Genomic DNA, 26,386 nt, shown 5'->3' with positions numbered 1-26,386 from the left:
TTCTTATACCTAAAAGTCAACATCATACTAGTGATATAGTTTTATCACTGGGCCTATTTCAGTGCCTCGGGAGGGATAACCAGGGCTTAATTTTGTTCCAGAGCTAAAGCCTGCTTTAGAGTCAAGTATAAATTATGGGAGCAGGTTTTGCCCTCTGCACAGGTTGTGGTCTTTAAATTGCCAGAGGGCTCTTAGTTGTTTTTATTCCTATGCTCAAGGGCTGGCCTTAGTATTATAAACAAGTTCTAAAGCTGCAAAGATGGTAAGCCTTAATACAAAACAATTCCTGAGGGAAACCATTTCCTCATTCATCAGCATGTGTGTTTGTGTGTAGTGCAAGGGAGAAATTATTTCTGTTTTACATGAATTTAAGGCTGGAGACAATAGTTTGCCCAGGCAGAAATACCATGAACATTTGCAACAGACTTTTCAAATTGCCCCCACTCCCATGGTAAAAACTGTCAACTAAATAATTGACAATGTATTGTCAGTTAACGGTATCCCAAGATATGCCAACTGAGATTGGGTGCCCTGTTCTCCAGGCCAATGCAATTCATTTATGACTGAATTTTGGTCTCTGGGGGTCACAAAGCCTCAAATTTCTGTTTAATAATGGAGGGGAAACATTGGACTGGGGGAGTGGAAGTTGCAGAGACACCGAGGCTGTTTGCACTTCATGATAGCCCACATAGGTTAATTTATGCCCAGGAGATGTGCTTCCAAGATAGTCCAGAGACTTTACTTCCTTTTAGAGTAAACAGGGGCAGAAGGTCGGTAGAACTCCAGATGTTTTGCATTTCAACTCCAAGAAGCCTCTGCCAGGATGGCCTGTGCTCAGGAATGCTGGAAGTTCAACTCTAAAACATCACAAGATCTACTTTTTGCTCACTCCTGCATTAGAGCAACCTGCTCCAAGCAGGTGTTGGACTGGTCAGTTGGGGACTTCGTGGAATTGTTCTCCAACACAACAGGAGAGCACCAGGTTGGGGAAGACTGCATTGGAGGGCAAGTGAGGGTGGATATGATGGTCCCTCCTTCCAAAGCTGCCGAAAGAGGACTGCTCTTGTGACCAACATGGACATCATTTTGGATCTGTCTGGGTACCTTCTCCCTGCTCTAAACAGATGGGCTTCTGCTCCCCTCAGGGGGTCAGATCGATGCTTTGAAAAAAGCTTTGCCAGATCCATGGCGAAGGGAGTGAAAAGGGGATTTCCAAGCTCCACCCCACTGACTCAGACAAAATGTTGGGGTGTAGAATTAATGAGGGCAATAAGGAGCATGCCGTCACACCCACAAAAGCCCTGCCCATCTGACTTCAGGGAGAACTATTTTGTCTCTGAACTCTAGGATTTTGCAGTCTGTGAAGAGCTGACCCCCTGAAGACCCCATCAAAACATCAGCAGGATGATCCCACAAATTACCCAGGAGGTTAGTACAGGCTTTGGACCCCTCTCTACCCCCATCCCTGCCCCCACCCCAGTCAATTATGTTCTGAGCCCATCACTCCTCAAGTTCTTCTAGATTTTGGATAGATAACATGGCACCCTCCAGATGTCCTAGACTACAACTCCCATAATTCCTCATCATTGGCCAAGGTGGCTGAGGCTGATGGGCATTGTATTCTAAAGCATCTAAAGGGTGTTGATTGGCCTATCTGTGTTTTAGATTACGGGCCTTTAAAAAGCTGGTCACTTTCCTTAGCCAACTGGAGCACGAACCCCAATAATGGCATGAAATGGGGGAGGCGAGCTCTGGCGTTCCTGACCAATCAGGTTCTGCAACCAACATTCCTGGGGCCAATGGGTGAGGCATCACTGCTGCTTCTCAGCCAGTCCAGATATACATCTTACCCACCCCGGGACAAATAATTTGGGTGCAGTCTGCCCGGACAGATAGAAGAAAGCACTGCTGGAGGTTGCCACGCGACAGATGGAAGATGGGAGGCCGAGTCTGGATCGCGATGTTGCTGCTGGCAATTGGAGCGCAAGGGCTGATGCGGTGAGAGGATTACAGGATGTTTAACTCCCTAGGAGAGAGGCTAAGAGGGCACCCAGTAGCTTGGGGCTGTGGCCCAAGGCATCTGGAGGGCACCATGTCTTGTGGATTGAGGGGCAAGGGGTTCTTGTGGAAAGCAGGAGCTCATGGGTCCCTTTGGAGCATGAGGTGCCCTGATGCTCAGCTTGCATTTTCTGACATGGGTCTGTAGCCCAGCAGCTGTGAAATGGAGTGCCTGGATATAAACTGGGAAAAGAGAAGAGTCTGATGGTTAGGAGAGAGGACAGGAAATCTCTGCAAAGGGATTGCAGATGGATGGGTTAAAGTAGAAGGGGCTGGCCCTGACCAGCTGATAGTTGACGGGGACAAGACTGGAGAAGAGGGTGCTTTTCTGTCTGAGCAGGAACTTGTGATATTTGTCTATTTTAACAACTTGTATATTGCTTGATATCCTAAGATCTCCAAGTGGTTCATATTAAAATACAATATGAAAACAAAACAAAACAGGAGAAAAGAATAAATTAAATATAAAACTGGACAATGAAGGAAGGGTTGAATAAATCAATACATTCTCAGAAGGCATCTAAAATTGTCCATGGTTGTGGCAGAATTAAAGAGAAAGCTGCAGTGAATAACAAGCAGAGAATGCCAGAGCTCCCTCGAGGAAAAGCTCAGATAATACCACCTTCCCCCAAAAGAAAATAAAAAGTTTGCTAAACTAAAGTTGCTGGTCTCTCTCTCTCTCCTGGAGACTATTGTTTCCTTTAACAGCTGTGTGACCAACAGGCAGAAATTCAGCAGATTCCCCATTTCGAAAAATTGTCACTTGTTGAATTTGTACTTGCCAGACAGATGTTTAAAAACACAGGTGCTGTGCCAGATAAACAGGTCAGTATTTTACCTGCCCAGGAAAGGTATCTTAATCATTGGCCCTGTGCATTTCATCCATTACTCAAGCAACCACAATCCTAGCTGGATATCTGGGATGACAGGCAGTCTGGAAAAAAGCAGGATTAGTGCAGGCGTTTCCATGAAAAGTGTGGGGGGCGGGCAGTGCCTTCTAAGGGAAAAGGTGGGATTGGGGTAGCTGTAGAAAGGGAGCGAGAAGGTGGATGGAATTACAAAAAACAGTCTAGCTGGTTGTAAAGGAGGACTTGGCCAAACAAAACAAAACAAAACAGAAACATTTGTGAATCATAAAATAGGTGGCAGCAGGTGCTCAGGACTGGGCAGTGGCAGATGGATGTTGGAGGAAGAGTTAGGTGCCCCCTGCACCTCGCAGGTCTGGTGGAGGGGGCTGGACCACTGCTGGTGTTGAAGAATGGACCGATAACGTGGCGTCTTGTCCTTTGCCTCAGGCAACCGTCTAGCTTGACCTGGCCCTTGAGTCCCTGGACTGGAACAAGAAAATGTACAAAACCTGAGTCTAGAGGGCTAAAAGGGCTTGGGAGGATGGGAGTGCTTCCAGGTGTGTTTCTTAGGGTATCTCCACTAGAAGGCATTGCTTGGCTGTTCTGTCTTTTTCTCCTGAATGGGCTTTCTATACTGAGAAAAAAGACGGAAGAAGGGAAGAGGAACATGGGCAGTGCAGTGGCTTAATAAATCTGGAGGCCTTGGATTACTTGGGAAAGGAATGGGATTGAACACTTTAGAAGGGAAGGGGTTTAGATGGGGTCCCTGAAAATGTTGCACAAGGAATCCTTCTGCATAGGGCTGAGGCATGGTATGGGGAGAGGGAGGAGCTCCAAAACTTCAGGTGCAGGGACCTTTAGCGAGTGCGACCCTTCGCTTCACAGACGGCAGATGCTGGGTCCAACCTCAGTTTCCTAAAAAAATTAGAGAGGAGGCAAAGAATCTCCACTGGTGTCAGAAATCTGACAGCCAGAAATCAGCAAGGGAAGACCAAGAACCCCAGAGGGCATTGGTCCACTCCATGCATTATTTGGGAGAAAGCAATGTGATGTTGATATATTTCTTCTCCACGGCAGTGAAACTCAGTTTCTTGCTGACTGCTAGAGATAGAGCTGCTGTTTTAGAGACCACTAAAAGGAATGATTTAAAAATTGGTCAACCTTTCTTTAGAAATGCTCCTGGGGAATTTTGTTTGGTCAGTCTGATAAACTGGAGACTTGTAGTGCTGGTAGGGTTGTACCCTTTGCATTCTGGTGGATGTCTTAAACCTAATAATAACCCCACTTTTCTTCAAAAGTACCCATAGTATGATCTGCACTATAACTGGCAAAAAGAGATAGATACATTCTTGACTGTTCATTAACCCTGGGAGAGACCTGTTGAATGTCTGCCTGTCCTCAAGCTATTGAAAAACACAAAAACCCCACTGAAATGGAACCAAGCAACACCTAACATGCAGATTATTTCTAAAGCAGGGTTAGGCAGAAACTAGCATCATTATTAGGATCTTAAAGTTTGGTCTCTTTGTGATTTACATGAGATTGTCAAGGGGTCCTGACTCTCAGTTGTCTAGCAACAATTAAAATGCCTTCTGCCTCTTAATTGCATTACTGCAAGAAAGAGAAAATGCTTGGGGGAAACCAGGAGTGGTTTTTTCTGCAAAAGGATTTATGAGCTTGTTTCATAAATTGCTCAACTGAGCGTGTGCTGAAAGGCACCCTGTCCGTATGCCCATGTGTCTGACCGGCTCTGGCTGGTGGATCTCAGGGTTCTAATGTCCTGTCCAGAGTACAGGAAGCCCAGTCTCTGGGTTGCCTTCTCCAAAATTCTCAGTGTCATTCCGGGGATCAAGGCCATATGGTTAGTGCGTATCCTAAGCTCCAAGCCAGGTGGGGGTGTCCGAAAGAAGGTCCAATAAACAGGCCAGGAATCTAGATACCGGTTAAGAACAATAAAGTCCAAGAACACGTGTAATGCTGCTTGTTGTTTGCAACACAGAGCAGCTCTGGCTGAACTAATTTACAGTCAGCTGTAACTCAGCACAGCCAGCTAATTAAGTCAGCGTGCCGGTTCACGGAAAACTCCCCTTTCCGGCGGTTTGGATTTCTGTTGGAGCCAAAGCTGTGCTCTCCCTCTCCTTTCCAAGGGGTGAATTGCCTCTGCCTCTGGCTGCTGCTGTTGGGGAACTGCAAGGGCTGCCTATGAAGGTCCAGGGTCCTCCTTCTCTGATGGAGGGAGCCACCTGCGGCCACAACCCCGGCGTCTGACTGAGGCCGGGACGCATAGCACCAGCTCTCTTCATCTGAGGAATACTCCTCCTGCTAGGACATGACGTCCAGCCAGAAGCAAAGTCGATCCCACAGCCCTGATCTTTTCATCCCTGGTCTAACACAGGCATGGGCAATCGTTCATTCTCTCAGGTCACTGATGTCCCAAGAGCGGGGACGGGGCGAGGGGGGCGGATCCATCTGTGATCTACTGAAAAGTAACATGCTTGACAGTATGGTAAGTTAATTATATTTCAAATACCACAAATCAGTGATGGGAACCTGCCGCCCTCCAGATGTTTTGGAAAATGGCTCCTATAACCCCTAGCCCATGTTGGCTGGGGCTTATGGGAGTTGTAGTTGGAAGGCACCATGTTTCCTCTTCCTGACATAACTGCAAACATTGTTGTCTCCTCTGGAGCAAGAAAGGCAGCTGAGGAGGCTTCTTGGCTTCTTCTGGCACCAGTATCAAACCAACTGCCCTTCCTCCCCTCCAGTCCTTCATTCCTGGGAAACAAGCACAGAAACAGAGCAAGTCAGAGGGAGCCTCCCAGGCCATCTAGTCTGGCCCCAGCTCCAGCCGGCTCCACTCACGACATGCCTACCGTTGTCAAAATTGGGCTCGTCCGGGATTTGAACCCGGGACCTCTCGCACCCTAAGCGAGAATCATACCCCTAGACCAACGAGCCAGCTGAAGCTTCCCAGAAATGCCTGGGAGACAGAAGGAATTAAGGCAGGGGGACACATTTCATATTATAAATGTCAACAAAATTAAATAATACCATGAAGGAAAAAGGAAGACATAGTGCAATAGAAATATCTGCACAGATGTGAATGTATTGATTATACATGAACTTCAACCAAGGCAGACCAAATAAGACAATTTGGGCAGAAAAGTCCAGGGATCTTGGGTTCTTTAGGAGTGCAGTGTAGCGTCAGACTACGGACCACGCTCCCATGGGGCCATACCTCAGCAGAGGAAAAGAAACAACTCGGAGCTGGGTGTCAGAGTATGTCAGTATCCTTCAAAAGAAAACAGCTGCCCAGTTCTTCCGGAGTAATCCTGTTTCCTTGCCAGAAAAAAAGGAAAAAAAAGAAAAACACCACCCACTAGGTCAGGCTGGTCTTCCTCCAAATATGACTATGCAAAAGAGGACTTTGGAGGATTGGCCCCTCCCTCCTGGAAAGAGACACTGCGTCTTGTCTAAGGATTTCAGCTGCAACCTTCAGTGACTGACACATGTCCTGAGATGACAGAAAGCCGTGTTACACACCTGTAATTAAGCCACTGGCCCAACCCTGCTGCCTCCAGCTGGGTGATGCCCAGGTATCGGTGTGTTAATTATAGAGGTTCCTTTAACAAGCACTGGATGTGTCTGCTTGTGTTTTTCCTCTGAGGTTAATATATTCCTCTGTGGACACACGAAGGGCAGAGGAGTGTTGGATCAACAGAGCAAAGGCACAGGACTAAAGGCAAAGGGGAACTCAAGCGCTATGCAGACTGGGGAAAGGTTGTAAAGGAAGCGTGACTGACGTGCGACTTCCATTTCTAACATCCCCACCTGGAAAACAACGAAGGATTGTCTGCTTGGTAGGAGAGATGCAAACTTCTTTCAGAGTTGCATAACAGAAGTATTACTTCCAAATGACTTCTTCTGTACTCTTCACTAGTCAGACCTCACCTGGAATACTGTCTCCAGTTCTGGGCTCCAAGATTTAAGAAAGATGCAGGAAAATTGGAAAGGGTCCAGAGGAGGGCAACAAAAATGATCCAGGGTTTGGAAACACTGCCCTGTGAAGAGAGACTGAGAGAACTGGGCATGTTTAGCCTTGAGAAGACTGGGGGAAGGTGGGGCATGATAGTCCTCTTTAAGCACCTGAAAGACTGTCACAAAGAGGAAGGTCAAGATCTCTTCTCGCTGATGCCAGAGTGTAGGACACGGAAGAATCACTTCAAGTTGCGGCAACCCGGATTCAGGCTGGACATCAGGAAAAGTTTCCTCATTGCCAAAGCAATATGAGAGTGGAACCAGCTGCCTGGAGAGGTGGTGGGCTCTCCCACACTGGAGACATTCAAAAAGAAACTGGACAGCCATCTGAGTGGGATGGTAGGTTGGGCTGTGAGTCTGTGACTGGCCAGGGATTCCTCAAAGCAGCCTCACCCTGCCGCCATACATGTGTATATACACACCAGAGTGGCCCTCAGAGTTGTACAACCCATGATGTTGATAGATGATGGGGTTATCCTGCCTTCCTTTCAATGCCTCATCTCAACTCTTTCTTCCTCCTCAACAGGATCTCCCTGCAGAAGTTTCCATCAGTCCGGAACCGCTTTGGCCGGTCTGGCCTCCCTATTGCTGAGATGCTAAGGCGAGGAGGAATCTGGTCTGGGAAGCCCCTGATGGCAGCTTCAGTCACCCACCAGCGCCTTCACAACTATATGGATGTATGTGCCAACTCCCCCTCCTCAGCAAAGGGGCCGGAAGACATCCGGCTTGCGGGTTCAACTCTGTAGCTTTGCCAGAATTCCTGGGTTCCACCACGTGGTGCAGTGGGAACAAATTCCTAGGCTTAGAGTTCTTTAGTCGGATCAGAAGTGAGCTGTTCAGGAGCTATGCATAGTTCAGCACCACCGAGAGCTCCTGAAAGGATTGTCACGATGAGCCCCTGGCATGTCAAATGCCCGATTATACAGCCGGGGGCCTGGGGAGTCGTCCTGTTGCCACTTTTGTGGCCAGCCCACTACAGATTCCCTGGAGAGTGGAGCCGGCTCTTCTGTCTCCCCCTGCCTTATAGAGGAGACTTTTGTAGGGCTGATGTCTTTTGGAAAGTGTGTTTGATTGGAACTACCAACAGAGTCGAGATTTTGGAGTTCTAAGGTTTAAGAAATGTCAGAACCTGCCTTGTACAGAACACTGCCAGATGCACGGTCCGGAGGACTCTGTGCAAGGCTCCCTCCAGGGCCCTTTCCTCAGTGAATGCACTTTCTCACTCCCATCATCCCCAGCTGCTCTTGCTGTTGCCTTTCCTCTTTCAGAAACAAGCACGTTGCAGTGGAGAAGCAGCTCCAGGGCCTCCTCACTGGGCCCCTGACTGCATGTTATGGGTGGTTTGTTAGCCGAGACAACCCACCCTGTACCGAGTTTGCACATCACAATAAGCCTCAGCGACCACCCACAGTGACTTGAAAATTCACAGTGGCTGCACATACACCCAGAGTGTACTGTGATAATCATGTAAACTGGCCCACTGAATTAGAGTATCAGCCCATCTAGCCCAGTAAGGAACTGGTGGACATTCTCCGGGGCTTGAGGCAGGGTGCTTTCCAGCCCTATGCGGGAGATGCCAGAGGCTGAACCTGGAACCTGGTGCATGTGCAGTTTGCACTCTGCCACTGAGCAAAGTCTCTTCTCTGTGGAGCCACCGCCATCGCCACGTACTCACTAGGGGGAGGCTCCAGCGGTGGTCACAGGACCTCAGCAGGTGCCCAATCATGCCTACTTCTGACCCTGTCCAATACGTGTCTCAGCTCTAACAGAACAGTCAAAGCAAGACACGAAGCAGAGTGGGTGTTGCCTGATGCTTCAATTATAACTGTGAACGATTAGGCAAACACATCTAATAGCTCTGAGCCACGATTGTTCATTTCAAGGGGACCTTCCTGTTTCCTGGCAGCATATTTTTGAACACTGGCTGCACTGGAGGCAAACCACACGAGTGCATCCCAGTAGCTTCATCGTGGCCCGTTTGCAGATGATCACAGGCTACCGTTAAACAGGTGGACTGGGTGGCCCTTCGATGTGGCCCAGCAAGGCAGCTCTTTGTGTTCTGTCAGGTGGGATTTGAGCAAAACGTGGAGTGATCTTGGTCACAATGCCAGCCAGACAGGGAGCTACGCCCTCTTCAAGGAGGCTTCATTTCCCCACATGCCAGTACACCGTTCTCCCCACCCCACCCAAAAGGGTATTGGCATCTGGGCCCACCAACAGTGCCAATACTTGGTTGAGTGTTAGGTCCCCTCTGCTTCCTGGACTCCTGACTCCTGCCTTTTGGACACAGATGGTGCTGAGTTTGCTGTTAATGCAAGTTCGATTGGCTGGATGGATGAATGGATGGATGGATATAGGCAGTTATGCAAGCTGAAGCTGTATATTTTTGTGTGCTGATCCTCTCTTTCTGTCTCTCTTCTCCACCCCACCCCACCCCAGGCACAGTACTATGGGGAAGTGTGCATTGGAACACCCAAACAGTGCTTCAACGTCGTCTTTGATACGGGCTCCTCCAACCTGTGGGTGCCCTCCTCCAGATGTTGCCTCTTGCACCTGGCCTGCTGTAAGACCCATTTGCTCAACTGATGCTGGGAGAATTAGTCACAAAAACAGCCTAGAGTAGGGGTGAGCGGATGTTGGTCTCCAGATGTTCTGGACTTTAGTTTCCAGAAGCCCTTGGAGCGTGGCCAATGGTCAGGAATGTTAAGCTGCTGTCCAAAACATCTGGAGGTATACTTTCTGCCCATTGTTAGTTTGCTGTAATGATTTCCAGCTGTTTTGGTTGCTTTGATTTCAACAGAGGTAGGCAACTGCTGAGCACATTTCCTGCAGGCCTTGGCATAATTTCAAAAGCCCTCTGCAGGAAATACAAGGGCAGTCCGTCTCCTCTCTTGTAGCTTGCTGCTTGCAAAGGAGGGATGGATGGAGGGAAGGAGGAGAGGGTAGCAGAAAGAGACAGAAGAGAATCTCCTAGAAAGAAGAAAAGAAAGGGGTGATCCACCCACACTGGGCTCCGTACTGGCTTAGACCCCACTTACCCAGCTCCTGACAGGTTACCCACAAGGAAACGTGGACCTCGACAGAAGAAAGATCACCCACCCTGGCTGCAAAAAGCAGCAAAGTGTGGTGTGTAGAACAATAATCTTGGCTGGAAGTGCTGAGTGTTATTGATCAGGACTTCTCGTCTAACTATCCCCATCCGGTAGATCTGAATGAGATCAGGCTGGGGAATGCTGGATGTTTCTTTCCACGAAGTCCCCTCTCATCTGATCATCAGGCACCTGCTGTTTACTGTAGCAGCTGTCCATGCAACTCCTGGCTGCTGGACTGTTTTATGTTGATCAAACAGTACTTTTGGCTGGGATGAGCAACAGGGCCTTTTCAGTTGTGGCACCCCATTTGTGCAGCTCCCTACCAGGAAAGACTATGATGAATTTTAGTCGGGCAGTTTGTTAGTGGGTCTAATCCCTACCAGCTATGGATTCATTTTGTTGGCTCCTTTCAATTATGCTCTGGTTTTATATTTATTTATTTATTTGAAACATTTCTATGCCGCCCCCATCGCAACAAAGCCTCGGGGCGGCTCACAACATATTCTGCATCATTGCTTGTTGGCCACCTTTTGAAGGCTGAAATGAGGAAGGACCCCCTAATGAAACCAGCTTTGATATTAATCAGTGCACTCGTACCTCAGGAACAGGATGAGTGGAAGAAGAGAGCAAATCCTTCAGGCAATTATTTTTGCCTTATTTTTATCATCTTATTTGCCTTATATAAAAATTGCCTTATTTTTATCATCTTAAGGCAATTATTTAAAAATGTAATTTGTACAAGGAAGTAAGACATGTATACTGCTTTGGGAATCTTATAGTGAAAGGTGATTTGCATATTCATTAAGGAAATCATCCTATGCATGTTTAAATAGAAAAAAAGCCCTACAACTCCCGGCATGCCCAACCATTGGCCATGGTGACTGGGGCTGATGGGAGTTGAAGTTCAAAGGATTTGAAAGGCATCATGTTCTGTACAGCCTCTAGTGAAAGAGTAGGAAACACAATACTGTTGGACTGCAACTTCTATCAGCCCTAGCTAAATGGTGATGGATGATGGGGGTTACAGTCCAGCAACATAGAGAAAGCCACATATTCCTTGCATGTTTGTTTTAATAGATATAGTGATTAACTATTTATCACTATCTTAAGAAAAGACTGTGTGACAATTGTCAAATGGTGGCAAGAAGGAATCTTTTTGCCTATAGGAAACAACCCTCAAGGGAGGAACGGGTTTTGAGAAAGATGTTGGGCCCTGGAGGCCTGGGGGCCCCAGAGCTGAATCCACCGCTGTGCTCACGCACATCGTCTCTCCTCAGGGGTTCACAGCCACTATCGGTCCTTGTTCTCCTGCACCCACAAGACGGATAACTCCAAATTCGCCATTCACTATGGAAGCGGCAGCCTCAAAGGATTTCTGAGCCGGGACATTCTTACAGTGAGTGCCTGAGGATCTCGCAGACGCCCAGGGGCCGGGCAGTGGGCAAGTGGCTGGTCAGTGAGCCTTCCCCGGAGCTTCCAAAGGATTAAGCAAAGGAAAATTCCTGGGGCTTCTGTGAACCAGACCGTGTTGGGCTCCAGGCTTTGACAGAAGCTTGGGCAAGTCGGCCACCTCGAAATCAGCCTACTTTCTCAGCATCCCACTGCCACCAGCTGCCCTTGCTCCTCGTCCTCTTTCTCACCATGGCTGTCGCTTGCTTTCTTGGCTGGCAGAGAGTCAGTGAGCAGCCAGCCGGGGACATTTGCGGCTGCTTCTCTCACTGCCGCCATGGCCTGGGCCAGAGCGAGTGGCGAGGGAAAAGCAGGTTCCCTTGGGGAAGAGGACCAGCAAGTCTGTGGGCCATACCAGAGTGAAAGCCCTTAAGAGGTGCCCACCCCTAACACTTGTCCTGGAACCAGGGTTCCCAAAAACTTGCTTTCTAAGTCTCAGCCGTGGAAGCTATCCTCAGGGGAGAAAAAGTCACTGAGCGTGTGCAAAGTGTCCTTTTCTCATGCCAAAGCAATAGTCTCAGCTCACAAGTTCACACATCCTGAAGATGACTCTAAGTGAGATATGCCGATATCAAGGCAAGACGAAACGCCAGCAGTTCTCTGCGTGTAAAACACTGCAGCCCTGGAGTTTTCAAGCACCTGATCAGTTCAAATGATGTAATTTTATTTGAGATTGCCTTAACTTACACTTCCGTGACTAACCCTGTATTACCAGATTCAGTATCTGCTTTCAGGTTCCTGTTGTTGGTAAATCTCATGGCATTCATTGTTTGCTTTTGGAAATTACTTTTAAAAAGTGACTTTAAGCAAGTACAAACAGTAACATAAAATGTATCATTCAAAAAGGAGAAATGCATAGCTAAAAAACCAAAGGCATGGGTTTTTGTAAAGGTTCACATGCTAATATATTGCTGCAAATCTGGAATTAATTGCTATACCTGAAATAGACTCAATCTACTCTCTAGATCCAAACCAGGCAACGTTAACACCCCTACCTCTCTCTCCTTATGGTTCTTTACCTTTAAACCAGACATAAGGTTTTTAATATACAGTTGCCCTGCTTCAAACACCAAATGGGGTCCATCCAGTGCTGCCCCCTATTGGTAACCCTCCTGAGTTTTCCTACTGCTCCTTCCATCTTCTTTCCCATAACATTAATCAAAGACGGAAAGACAGAATAGCTGTACAATGTCCTTGGATTTACGGTATGAAGAGCTGTCTGTCTGGAAGCCCCTTGGACTGGCCACGCTTCAGACAGAGGCTGTCTTCAGACAAGGGTTTTCTTCTGACAGCCCTTTAAGCAGAAGCTTGCCCTTTGCATAGCGGGACACATGGCTGACCTTGCTGGGATAGATTAGCTTGCTTTCCACTCCAAAATTTCCATCACTCTTCGGCCAGCTTCAGAAGTGAGCGCTCAGGAGACGGTCCCAACGGAAGAAAGCTGCAGCCAGGATTGGTGGTGTTATTGCCCCAGGCAAAATTTGGGGCTGGGGGATTAATGCTGTGGGGGGGGGGGCAAGCAATCTTGCAAAATCAGAATAGGGTGTTAAAAGTAGCCCAGCATCTCCGGGTTTTCACTGGGACAGGTGTGCATGAATTGGAGTCTTAGGTATGGATTTGCTTTCGGCAAGCTTCTGAATAATTGCAGAGAAGTCGTTAAGACAGGCTGTAAGTTATCTTGCGCTTACTTTAATATTCTCAGGACAGCACTGCAACTGAAGTCTGGGCAACATGCAAACTCCTTCAGATGCAATTGACGGATTAAAAGCAAGATGATTGATCAGCTAAAAATCTTTTAAGTGCCAGCAGAGAGCCTTAATTAAAATTATACAGACTGTCAGGGTGATTATTATTATGCATACAGTGTCATCTGTAGATGTGGAGTTTTGCAAGGTTACAGGAACCAAATGTAGATCTGTGCCCTGTGAATTATCAATACAAATTTTGACGGAGGCAGGACCAGAGGAGGAGGAACAGGAGGAGGAGAAGCTGCAAAGATGGCAGCGATGAAATCAGAGGCGGGAAATGCCTGTGCTCAGGTTTCATTACAGAAAGAGAGGTTAGGGCACCCTTCACTATCCTGGCACTCTCCGATTGCATAGACTACAGCCTAATCTCCCCCACCAATCCATGGATGATGGGCATTGTAGTCCAAGACATCTGTGGGGGGCACCTTGTTGGGGAATTAGAGGTTTGAGGTCGATTAAGGGTTAGAAGACTAGGGAGAAGAGTTTTCAGGTCTGAAACTGAAGACTGGCTGAAGCCTTTTCTTATTTTGTTAAACAAGCCTTGGTGCATTGTGTTGTCTGAAGGTGAGGGCAGTGTGAAAGAGATTGTAGCTTGAACCTGGCATGCTGTCACATGTTGCAATGAAGAGGGGAGTGGAGGAGCAGGAGCAGGCTCAGTGCCATGATGGGAGATCATTATTATTACTATTATTATATATCATAGCATAATGTAATAATATATTATTACTTAATAATATACAATATTAGTATATCCATATAGTATCAAATTATAATAATTGATGCCAATGCATTCATGACTTATCCTTTTGGCCCAAATAGCTCTGCACAGGCAACTTAAATTAAAATGTTCAACAGTTTAATAACATTACAGAAATTAAAATAAAATAAACAATGCAAGACTTTAAAGTAGCACCAACAGCAGAAGATGAGAGAGAAAGATAATCTTAAAAAGAGAATGCAGTTCTAAGAGATTTAAAATACTAAAAAGCCATATGGAACAAACACTTTTTGAGAGCCCAGCTAAAATTGAACAAAAATTTTAAAGACTCTCAGCCTGAGAGTCTTTTCCCCATTGTTGCCTGTTAACATTTGAATGGCACCAAATTCGCTGTCTGAGAAACTGCTCTGGAGTGCACTTCCCATCATCCACAACCAGCGGCCATGGTGGCTTGGGCTGGCAGAAGTTGAAGACCAAAGCTTCAGGCTGGGGAGGTCTGAACCCTGGGACTGAAGGAGGAAAGGAATATGCAGGGGCAGTGGGGGGAGAATTCTAAAATCCTGCAGGCAAGACTGGGGTTCATCCTGGATGCTGGGTTTCCTGGGAGCGGCCTGTGGATCTGATGCTTGGAGGAAGGATGCTTACATTCTCCCTCTCCTCAGATTGGTAACATGACCGTTCAGAATCAGACGTTTGCGGAGGCTACTGATCTGCCAGGACTGGTGTTTGTCGCTGCCAAGTTTGACGGGATCATGGGGCTGGGCTATCCCAGCATCTCGGTGAACAATATCACCCCACCCTTCGATAACATGATGAAGCAGAAGCTCCTTCCGAAGAACGTCTTCTCCTTCCATCTCTGCAAGTAGGAGCCCTTTAAGACGTCGTAATTCCACCGCATCTCTCTCTTCCTGTGCCGGCTACTTTTCTATCCCACCCCCTTTTCCCTCCAAGGAGTTGTCCTTGGTGCTCCCCCTCTCCAGTTTATATTCCCAACAGCCCCGCGAGGCAGGTTAGGGTGGGAAATTGGGTCTCCTCTGCCCCAGTCCGAGACTGAACCGCAGTAACTCTCAGCCTTATCCCCTGCTAGGGCCAGACCTGTTCTGCCAGCTTTCTTTTTTGCCAGTCGCAGCTGGTCCCTGGAGCCATCCCTTTAACAGCAAGGTCTGCGGATGAGTCTGGGATGAGTCTGGGACCATCGTTAGCTCCATCCTCAAAAACGGTTCTGCCTGCAGATTTCTATGCATCAAATGTCTCTTGGTGGGAGAAGAAGGGCCTGAACTGGTGGTGCTGGTTTTCCGTGGCTGCTTCGCAACTTTTGCTTTAACGCACTTCCCTTGCAGCCCCTTTCAGGACATGCTGATATCTTTGCATATAAAGATGCTGAGAGGGCAAGCTGTGGTCCACTAGCTGGGGCTGGAATACAACTCCCATCATTCCCTATCGTAGCTGCTGGTGGGGATTGCGGCTCTAGAACACCTGGAAGGCACAGCTTCCACACCTCTGCTGCACAGCTTCATCAGTGGATTGCAAAAAGGCTTCTGAATTCCTGCCTGGCCCTGAGGAGGACCAGGTGCCCGTTTGCATGTTTCCCTGCATGCATGCATAGCCATGGGTTGCTTCTTTCAGTGTAGGAATGTGAGCAGCCAGTTTTGTGGTTGGTTTAAGGTTCTTCCCTCAGTGACTCACCCAGACCGGTTTAAGGTTTCAAAATGCCTTGCTGTATGTGCATAGTACAATTAGGAGGCCATCTTCTCGCCAAGTGGAATTGCAGTAAGTGTCGTAACATATAGATTTAGGGTCGATAACCCTTCACACATCTTCACATGTGTGGGACGCTGCTCCTCTCCATTAATTCTCGGCTATTCCTCATCCAGTGGCAGATCACTGAATTGGTCTTTCAGTTGCTATTCTGCTTTTTATGCTTCCTGGGATAAGCTCCATGTAGTGCCAAGTTCCGCGGACTTGCCACAACGCCACATGGTAGGGCCGGCCCTGCACCACGGACCCAGCATAACCGGCTGTGGCGGTTCCCTGGTTGAGGATGTGGGAGCCACCATTTCAATTTGCTACCTTACGAGAATGTGGCAACACTCCAGGCATTGTGGGAAATGAAACTGGCAGTTCCCAGCCACCTGGCGTGGATTCAGAGAGCTGCTGCCTGGTGTGTCCATTGTGGTAGGAAGGAGGCCTTTGAGGGGCACTGTGTCAAAGGCCTCCCTCAAACCCAGAGCTGATCCTGAGTGCTACTCATCATTTGGAGGGTGGGGATGCAAGAAACAAATTCCTTCCCGCTTCCATAGATCCCTTAGAGCTGGGGTGGGGAACCTTTTTCAGTCTAAGAGCTGAGTTCAGTTTTGGGAAGTCCTTGGAGAATGTACTCCAGTGGTGGTGGATGACGACAAAGACAAAAACACTCCAGCTTATTGTAGCTTCAAGCTCTTACAAGTAACTGAACGTTAACAGAGGTGTTTCAACCTTTTAGCATGGGAAAAAACCTGCCCAAAACTCCCCAGAGGATTTCTGGTTGGGAAAGAAGAGTTGTAGCCAGGGGAAGAGACCATGGCCACCTGGGGAACCCCAGAGTACTGGATTGGGTTTACTGGGTTTGCCCGCCTGGTCCAGGGTTCCCCAGTGTTGCACGAAAGGCCCAGAACCTTGTGTGCCCTGGCATTTGGAGATCATTTCCCCTTGATTATGCATAGGTATACCTGTAGGTGCAACTGGACAACTTCCTGACCCTTATAACTCTTCTCCTAGCACGGACAACATCACAGAAAACAATGGTGGTGAGGTTGTTTTCGGAGGGATCAACCACGATGCCTACGAAGGGCAGCTTCACTACATCCCGGTGTCACGGAAGGCCTATTGGCAGATCAAGATGGACAAGTAAGTGACACATCCAAATGCGCCGGCTTGTAGCCATAGTTGGCCAAGACGTTGGCACAGCTCCCCTCTGAGGACATCTGGGACCGTTAGTTTAGAACAAGGCAAGTAAGGGGAAACTGAAGTATCCAAAGCACACACGGTGTGGAGGAAGTTGAAAGGGAGATATTTTTAAGCCTCTCTTATAATACTAGAACTCAGAAAGTGGGAGGTTCTGGAGACATAAAAGGAAGGGCTTCTTCCTGTATCACATAGTTAACATTTGTTACCACAAGCTTCAGTGATGGCCACCAATTTGGATGGTATAAAAAGGATTAGACAACTGTGGGGAAGAAAAGGCTTTCAATGGCTGCTAGTCCTGATGGCTTTTGGCTACAGGATCAGAGATAATATGCTTCTGTTATTTCAGCTGCCAGGTGTAGGATTGGGAAGGTCTTCTTGTTCTCACCTCTGACTTGTGGGCTTCCAACAGGCAGCTGGTTGGCTAGTTAGAGGGAAGAATGTTGAACAAGAAAGGTCTTTGGTCAGATTTAGCATGAGTGTGTGTGTGTGTGTGTGTGTGTGTGTGTGAGAGAGAGAGAGAGAGAGAGAGAGAGAGAGAGGGAGAGAGGGAGACTCCATAAATGATGTACAAATGCCTTTGCTGCCACATATTTTATTTATTTATTAGATTTATATTCTGCTTTTTCATACAAAGAACTCAAAGTAGCTTACATAGTTCTCCTGCTGCTGCTCTCCATCTTATCCCCACAACAACAACCCTGTGAGGTAGATTGAGCTGAGAGTCTGTGACTGGCCCAAAGTCACCCAGTTGGCTCCAGGGCTGAACCCAGATTGCCTGATTCCCAGTTCCACACTCTTAGCCACTACCCACAGTGGCTCACCAGTGTGAGACATGCCAGGGTTTATTTAAATGAAACAATTCTTTTAAATTTTTAATAAATTAATAAATTTAATAAATTTTACTAAACTACCAAAAACAATACAATTAATATAACAATGAACATAATTAATCGTTATTAACTGGTAACAACAATACCAGTGCTACCTCCATCAGGACCAACAAATCAAGTCACTCAGTGTAAGATCCTTTATTCATTTAGGTTGCCCCACTTCCCTTCCAGAACTGCACTGTCTCACATATTCAGTAAACAGTCTCCAAGTATTTTCAAAACTGTTTTTACTTATCAAACCTTCAAATGAATCAATTCTGAAATGTTTAAAATGTAAATAATTACAATCTACAAATTATTCCACTGATATCCTGGATATATTGTGAATGAAGCTCTTTAGCTGATCACATTTGGGAGTAAATGTGAAGAATAAGGATTGAAATCATCAAGGAAAATGATGAATAATCATTATAATTGCCAAACATATTTCATTCTCACTGTCTTTTTCAGCGGTATAGATGTCAAAAATGGGAGATTAGTTGCTGAAGGGTTTGATAAGACCATTCAGACTTCCATTCCTTTAAATAAATGCTCTGAAAGCTCAAACACTCACACTCACACACTTTTCAATTACTCTGCATGGAAATCACGATTACCAACCAGCACACCTTCCTCCAAAAAGGCTGCTGTAGACCTGGCCACGTATCTTTGTTCGCCATATATGGAAATATTTGTTTGTTTCTGAAGTGCAAATCCTGAGAGTCCCTTGGACTGCAAAGCAATCAAATCAGTCAATCTTAAAGGAAATCGACCCTGACTGCTCTTTAGAAGGCCAGATACTGAAGATGAAACTCAAATGCTTTACCCACCTAATGAGAAGGAAGGGCTCCCTGGAGAAGAGCTTGATGCTGGGAACAAGGTTGAGGTGGCTAGATGGAGTCACTGGGGCAGTGGGTGTGGGCTTAGGTGGACTCCGGGGGATGGTGGAGGATAGGAGAGCCTGGAGGAATATTGTCCATGGGGTCACGATGGGTTGGACACAACTTTGCAACTAAACAGAAAAAGAAGTGCAATGAGATCTTGTGCAAGAAATCCTCCACTCCCAGACTCTCTTTCACAGTGCAAACCTACCTATATCTATTTAGAAGTAAGTCCTATTGAGTTGAGTGAGCCTTATTCCCAAGTAAGAGAGCATAGGAACACAGCTAAATCTGGACAAATGTAAAGCAGGCTAGAAGACTTGGTGTGCAAGGCATAAATACACAAACTTCTGGTTGTACATAGCACTGTACATTTTGAACTGGATCTAGTTCGTCCCATATGTAAGAGTAAACTCATTGAAATAAATGAGACTTGGTCATGACTAGCTTGCAATCAGTGGGAATTAAGGTGCAATCTTTTGTAGGCTTAGGCAGGAAAAACCAGCATGCTGGGAGTTTTTATATCTAAACATGCTTAGAATTCCACCATTAATTAGTATCTAGACCCCACTGATGTCAATGGTCTAAATAAACCTGTGTCCAACCTAACATTTTTTAATTAAAATGAAGACCATCCACTCATTCCTTCATATTAAATTACATTAAGTAAACTAAATATTCAACAAAGCAACAGATCCTGGCAAGCAGGAAATTAATGCTTTAGGGAGAAAGGTACCCTACGTCTTAATATCTGCCAGGGATTTTTGGCACAGGGAAAAGTTTAAAAAGTATGATCCTCCAGCTGCCAGCTGAAACGGTGCATCCATTCTACCGCCTCACAGAAACTTTCTAATCCTTTATAATTTAAGACAGAGGAAGGGAACTCCCAGCTCTAGAGCCAAGAATGGCCCATGGACTTTCTGGGAGGCTCAGGCTTCTTTCGTGGGCCCCACCCCCTGCCCAGGCTGCACCCTGGGAGTTGACTGGGCCAGTGTTTGGGAATGAGGTGGGAAACTTCTCCCCAGAAGTAACCTTGCGATTACCCTCTTCAAGCCCCCTGGAGGCTTCCGGAAGCTTGGAAGGAGGGTGGTAAAATGGGAGTCCCGCCGTACCTCTGATCCAGGACCATGGGAGATGTGGGGATCCCCTTTAGTGCATCACTGAACATGAGGGACGGTTGGTGAAGGGTCATCCACCTTGCATCCAAAATCAGTTGCCCATCCCTGGTATAAAAGGTGCTTGTGTTTTTCCATCTCCCACGCAAATCAATGTGTAGTAGATTCAGGACAAATTAAATAAAATGCTTTTTCTTTCTTTTCTTGTAAAAGGAGTGATTAACCTATACCAGTGATGGCAAACCTTTTAGAGACCGAGTGCCCAAACTGAAACCCAAAACCAACTTATTCATCGCAAAGTGCCAACTCTACATTAAAACCTAAAAACTGAGGGTTTAGTTTAGAAAAAACAACTCATGGCCAGTACAAGCAAATCTCTCTCTCTCTCTCTCCCCCCCCCCCCCCCGGCAGCCCACTGACTGGCCATGTGAAAGCTTGGACGGGCTGCAGTCGCACCTAACAAGTCACGGTTCGTGACGTCACCATCTGGTGGTGCTGCTCCATTCTGCACATGCGCAGGGCCCCTGCGTGCGCTGTTATCCAATGGTTCGCTGCTGGGGCGACTTGGCTCACGTGCCGACAGAGAGGGCTCTGCATACCACTGTGGCAGGCATGCCAAAGGCTCACCACCACTGGCCTGACCCTACCCTGGTGCACTGCCCTAATCCTAATACAGGGGTAAAATGCCATTGGAAAGAGGGAATTTTGAAGAAGCCTTCTTGAGTAGCTTTTCCAGCTCAGCTAATCATTTCTGGCATTCTAATCAAATTCCAAACATCAAAATCATGCCAGGACACCTCGTTTTTCTAACCCCAACCCTACCTGGTACACACCCCTAACAATAGTATAGGGCTAAAGTTGCACTGAAAAGAGGGCAATTTTGAAAAAGCCTTCCTTGAGTAGCTTTTTCTGCACAGCTCAACATTTCTGCCCGTTCTAAACACATTCCAACCATCAAAGTCATGCCAGGACACCTCGTTTTTCCAGACCTAACCCAGTGATGGTGAACCTTTTAGACACCCAGTTCCCTAACTGCAAGCCAAAACTCAGTTATTTATCGCAAAGTGCCAACACTGAAATAAATCCTGAAAAAAGCCAGTCCAAGCACACTCACACACACACACACACACACACATGTCCTTGGCAGCGCACTGACCGGTCATGCGAAAGCTCAGACGAGTCGTGGTTAATGTGTTGCGGTTTGTGATGTCATCGCCTGGCGCCACTACTCCTTTCTGAACATGCACATGGCCCCTGTGTGCGCTGTTATCTGATGCTCAGCTGCTGAGACGATGCTGCGGTGTCTTGGCTCGCGTGCTGACGGAGAGGGCTCTGCGTGCCTGCTGTGGCATGCGTACCATATGTTCGCCACCACTGATCTGCACTAATTGTATAGTTTTCTATACTTTTCACTGCCACAAGATGTTGTGATGGCCACCCACTTTAATCAGTTTAAAAAGTTATCAGATATATCCATAGAGTGGTTATCAGCCATGGCGGTGCTGTGAAAACTCCTAGCTGGAGGCTGGGCTATTTTTGGTGGGCCTCCCATTTCAAATTAAACAGTGGCTTAGTGAACAAGGACTGAGCTGCAGCGAACCTCAGACTAACATACTCCTCATCTTCTCTACTTGTGTGGCTGGGAAGAGAAGTTCAGAAGGTGTTCTGCTTGCCATGGTGTTTGGACATGAAATGGTGGTTAACATCAAGCATGATGAGTTTAAACAAGCCAGCTTTACTTACTTTGGCTTGAAGTTGGCTTGTCAAGAGCTGACCTTGGTTAATGTTAACCACAGTTTGTCAGCCTGGATGATATGAAAAAAACAGCAGTTAAGCAGAAGTGGAAGTGCAGATGATGCAGTTTACTCACCTTTAACTAAAGAAGGAATTCAAGTGTTTGTCTACTAAAACAAGAAGCAGAGGTCACTGTGTTGGCCCAAAGAAAAATTCCAAAAGAAAACCTCAAAAATCTATTCCGTTGTAATAGGTTTACTGAGAGGATAAGGATTTTGGATTTTTTCTTAAGGGTTTATTTGCAATGACAGCAATAGCCGTTAGGTGGCAATGCTGTTGCATTTAAACTCATATTTTCAAATATGCTGTACTATTTAATATTGCTAATACTTTTGTTTTGAGCTGATTTTGTTGTGTTTTGTTTCTTGCATGATCTTGGATTTTTGTTGTTTTTGCATACCTGTTTTATTGTTAGTTGCTTCAGGAGGGGTAGATCCTGAAAGTTTGGGGATAAAAATTTTAAATAATCACTGGGGACAAGTATAAAATGAAGTTCTTCTTCAGCTGCATATTCTCTAATGTTAACAAAGGCTATTTGCTCAGGATCCCAAACCTGGTGTGGGTTGTGGCCACTTATGCATTACTAAAAAAGAGACACCAACCAAAAGGAAGACAAAAGATGACACTAATTTACATAACACGTGCATGTGCTGATTTATATTTATCTAGAAATAATAATAATAATAATTATTATTATTATTATTATTATTATTATTATTATTAGTGTGAAAGGTTGTGACGGCATGATTTGCATGCCCTGCTCCATCTGCTGTTAAGGCGGTGTGTATGAACACCTTCCCAGGCCATCTTCCTTTTCATGTTGGCCTCGGACTGGACAGCCCTTCAAATAGACCGTGCTGTCAAAACAGAGGACAGTCCTTTGGCAGTCCTTCAAAAAAGGCACTGTCCTCTGTAGGAGAAGACACACGGCCACGACCCTCTTGTCCAAGAAAACCAGACTTCAGCAGAAAGTTCCTCTTGCACTATCCAGGCTCTGTCCTGGCAGGGGCACCAGTGCCATGGAAAGTGCTGGCTTTCCCAAACAGCAGGGGCTGATGGAATTCCCCAAACACCTATCCTTGAAAGCTTAGCATGTTAGGCAGAAGGCAAGTCAGGAGCAGCTGTCTCACAACAATGTTCTCAATGTATATTCGTTTTTTTATCCGGCATTTCCAGTCGTGAGGTTCTCCACCTGCAAGAGGAGTGGCCAAGTCACAGGCGGGGCACTTCCTCTGCCGTTTGTGACTTGGGCCTGGTTGCAGGGGTCTGGTGGTGTTGCTGGATCCCGGTGTTCTGGCCATGCACGGACACCTCGTCTGCCCTTCTGCCGGGCTCCCAAAATACCCCGAGGGAAGATCGCTAACCCCGTTTCTTTCCCAAATCTCCCACGTAGGATAACTGTGGATAAACAATCCAAGGGGGACACTTGCTGGCCATGGAAACTGCTTGGCAAGGATGATGGACCTGAGTTATGCAAGGATGGATGCCAGGCCATTGTGGACACAGGCACTTCGCTGATCACCGGGCCCAGTGACGACATCCGTGCGCTGCATGAGGCCCTTGGGGCTGACCACGCCTTCGGAGGGCAGGTACGGAAGCGGCGGCACAGCCTGGATCCCTTCAGGCTACATCCAAAGCACTACACACTGGGAGTCCCCGACTCTTTGGGGCTGGTGGGCACAATCCTCAGGCCGTGTTATGGGTGCTTTCGCAAACGGACTTCCACGAGGCAGGTCCCCCACTCATGAAATGGCTGCCATGGTAGGTGTGACCAGTCACAATGCACTCATTTCTGGAGGGCAAACTGATGAAACTAAAAAAGGGAACTTGCCCAGTGACCCAAACAGAAAGCAGTATAGCCCTCCTAACTTCGTTTGAACCCTAATAAAGACAGTGCTGGAGGACTGTGTGTCAGTCTCCTAGTTTAAAAAAGTAAATTAAAAAATCTTGGGAAATAAAGTAAAATGTCCAGAAGGTGAGGAAAGTGTCTGGAGACACACCGGTACGCCTGGGCTTTTTATTACAGACCCCCTCATCCCGATCAAGCAATCAGCATCTGGGTTTTGCATCTGATTTCGCTGGCTTAGCATCCTTCTGCTGGCGATTGCTCTCTGTCAGCAGGACAAGCAGTCACCCTGCAGTGCAACTAAGAAATAGTTCGGAAATTGGATACAGGATGGGTCTCTGCAAATAAAGCAGTGGGTTATGTGGCTCCATTCAAAAGGCTGACATCACCGGGGGCACCAAGGAGAAAAATCCCAAGCGCATCACTTCAGTTTTCCCAAGATATGTTAGAAGGTCACCTTTTACACTGTTCCACCTAGGAATACAAAACCTGCCCTCCACTGCTGGCATTGGCTGTCCTCCCTCTCGGTACCATTTCCATCCCCTACATTTCTTTGCCCCTGTAAGGGAAAAAAAGGCAGTTTGCTGCCAAAATTAAGAAGAGAGCATTAAAAGGGTTGCCTTTAGCCTGTTCACAAGCTAAACTTGACCCTTTTAGCGTTCTGCAGCAGTTACAGAGCAGGAAAGTGTTCACATTTAGCTTGCAAATAAGCTAAATTTAGCCTTTTAGTGTTCCATAGCAGTGAGCCTGCCAATTTTTTTGTTAAAAAAATGGTGGTGTGGCAGGGGTTACAGCGGCCCATCAGCTGCTCGCTGTTCCCTCCTGTTTTAAGTTCCGTGTGATGCGGAAGAAAGTTTGCTGGATGTTACGAGGAAGGGACGAGAAGCAGACAAGGGCACCGTTTTCAGAGGAAGCTCCGTGTCAGTCATGACATTGAGTTCCACCAGATCCAAACCGAAGGTGGTGGGAGTGAGTTTTGGCGGGTGTCCTTGCAGAAGAAGCACGGTGTGGTGAGGAGGGAGCATGTCCAAACCGCCTTCCCCTCCTCTTCCTCATGGCCCTCTCCTTTGGTTTGCACAGTACTTGTTCGACTGCAGCAAGCTGCCTCAGTTACCGCCTGTGACCTTCCATCTTGCCGGCAAGCCCTACACACTGTCTCCACAGCAATATACCCTCCAGGTGAGCGATGCCAGTGGCAAACCTATGAAAGCAAGACGACACATGTGTGGATTGTGTTAAATCTACTCGGTCTGCGTTCCGTGGGTCGTCAGGTGTCTTTTGTTCTATTGACAGAGTTGGATTCTTTCTAACCAGAATTTTGTTGTACTCGCACTAATTCTCATGAACTCTAGCAGTTTAGCACTTTTGCGCAAGTGTGTCTTTGTGCAAATTGCACTTGCACTACTACAATAATCTATATTTATGCTGTTGCATATCAGCACAAATCAGGTACCTCAGAGTACCCCAGAGTTAAAAACAAATTCTGGTCAGCAAATCCGCAGAAAAATTTACTCAGAAGAAGTTGGTCTGCTGTGAAATCTACAGGTTGGATTCATGGAAATCTGAACTCAACTATACTTGTTGCAGATTTTTTTTCAAAAGCCTTTGTCATTTTCTTTAGCTTTTGCCACTGATAGGACATTTAAGATGGTTTCCACTTGAAATAGGCTGTGATGCAGGTGTTTAAGTGATGTAGACAGCTTCATTTTTCCCACTTCCTGTGAGGATTTTTATGGTCTTATGGTGGGTGGGGTTTATTAGATCATGAGAGCAGAACTGCAGGGCCAAGGACCAAATCCAACCTTCCTGGGGTCCCAATCCTTACCTTAAAGGACCATGTGTATTACTTCAAACTGTGACAAAGCAGCCTGCTTGCATTTTGAAGCCTTTCTGTCCATTCTGCTGAGCAGAGCCCGGTCCTTCTGCCCCAAAGTCCTTCCCTGTTGGCAGCCTGGGAAAGCCCCAGGGGAGACTTTTCTGGACTAGTTTCCTTCTGAAAAAAATGGACTGGAGGATCTGTGTTTTGTCACATCTCTTCCTTACAAATGTATAAGTCAAGCAGATATGAAGCAAACACATGTTCCCACCGGACGTTCTAGTCCTAGAGAAAAGTCATTTCGGCATCCCACTGTCCTAGAACAGGCTTCCACTAATCAGAAATAGACCACACTCAGTCCTGAGATTAAAAGGCACCTGTAACTCCCAGGAGCCTTATTTTTTACATTTATATTATTAATGGTATTTGAATATTGCTTTTTAGCCCTAATGATTCTCCAAGTGGTTCAGAATAATAATAAAGCAACAATAAAGCAATCCATCCTAAAACTAGAATTACCAATTATGAAACAGCAGATCAAATGCCCTGCAGGCTCAGAATTCTAAAATAAGGCAAAGAGGATAAAGCTGGTGATAATTTCCATCTGTCTTCACAGCTGGACCAGACGGGAGTGAGTGCCTGTGTCAGTGGGTTCATGAGCCTTGACATCCCAAAGCCTGTTGGCCCTTTATGGATCCTGGGTGACGTCTTCCTCCGAAAGTATTACTCCGTCTTTGACCGAGATAACGACCAAGTTGGCTTAGCTGTTTCCAAGCAATCCATATGTGGCGACAGTGGCACTGGCACCGGAGGACCGACTGCAGCTCCTGACACAGAAGGGACGACGGCCATTCCAAGGACAGAAAGTGTGACCAAGAAGTGTTAGTTGTCTAGTGTTGCATGGTGCAAAAAGTGGGAACGGAAGTCCTGCATGAAGAATACTTTGCCTGGTAGCACTGGCGGGATTCTGTAACATGGAGTGTGCACTCATCCGCTTTCTAATTGAGAATAATTCCTTTTTTAAACAACACCATGCTTCTAATCCTCACAGTAGTGGAGAGGAAAATAATTATCATGAGGTTCTCTAACCCAGAAATTATTCTTTTATCTTTAAGTGTATTGAGGAATCTGGAAATGATGTGCCTGGAGCTTCTTCCATTTGATTTTC

General features: G+C 46.7%; 1 protein-coding gene and 1 non-coding gene across 2 annotated transcripts; one reads left to right on the top strand and one right to left on the bottom strand.

The window, feature by feature from the left end:
* The first annotated feature begins 1,960 nt into the window (after window positions 1–1,960).
* Window positions 1,961–26,104, top strand: LOC123032095 (cathepsin D-like). The gene is given in 9 exon segments (XM_044447722.1): window positions 1,961–1,998; window positions 7,471–7,621; window positions 9,384–9,507; window positions 11,314–11,432; window positions 14,614–14,813; window positions 16,709–16,841; window positions 23,011–23,145; window positions 24,483–24,581; window positions 25,835–26,104. Coding segments are annotated over 9 exon segments (1,269 nt in total).
* On the bottom strand, window positions 5,793–5,864 carry TRNAP-AGG. The gene has a single exon. It is a non-coding gene; the product is annotated as a tRNA-Pro (tRNA).
* Window positions 26,105–26,386: the final 282 nt, after the last annotated feature.

Source organism: Varanus komodoensis, unplaced genomic scaffold (genome assembly GCF_004798865.1).
Source record: "Varanus komodoensis strain SLA01 unplaced genomic scaffold, ASM479886v1 scaffold53, whole genome shotgun sequence".
Taxonomy (NCBI): Eukaryota; Metazoa; Chordata; class Lepidosauria; order Squamata; family Varanidae; genus Varanus; species Varanus komodoensis.
This window is presented reverse-complemented; position numbering and strand designations above follow the sequence as displayed.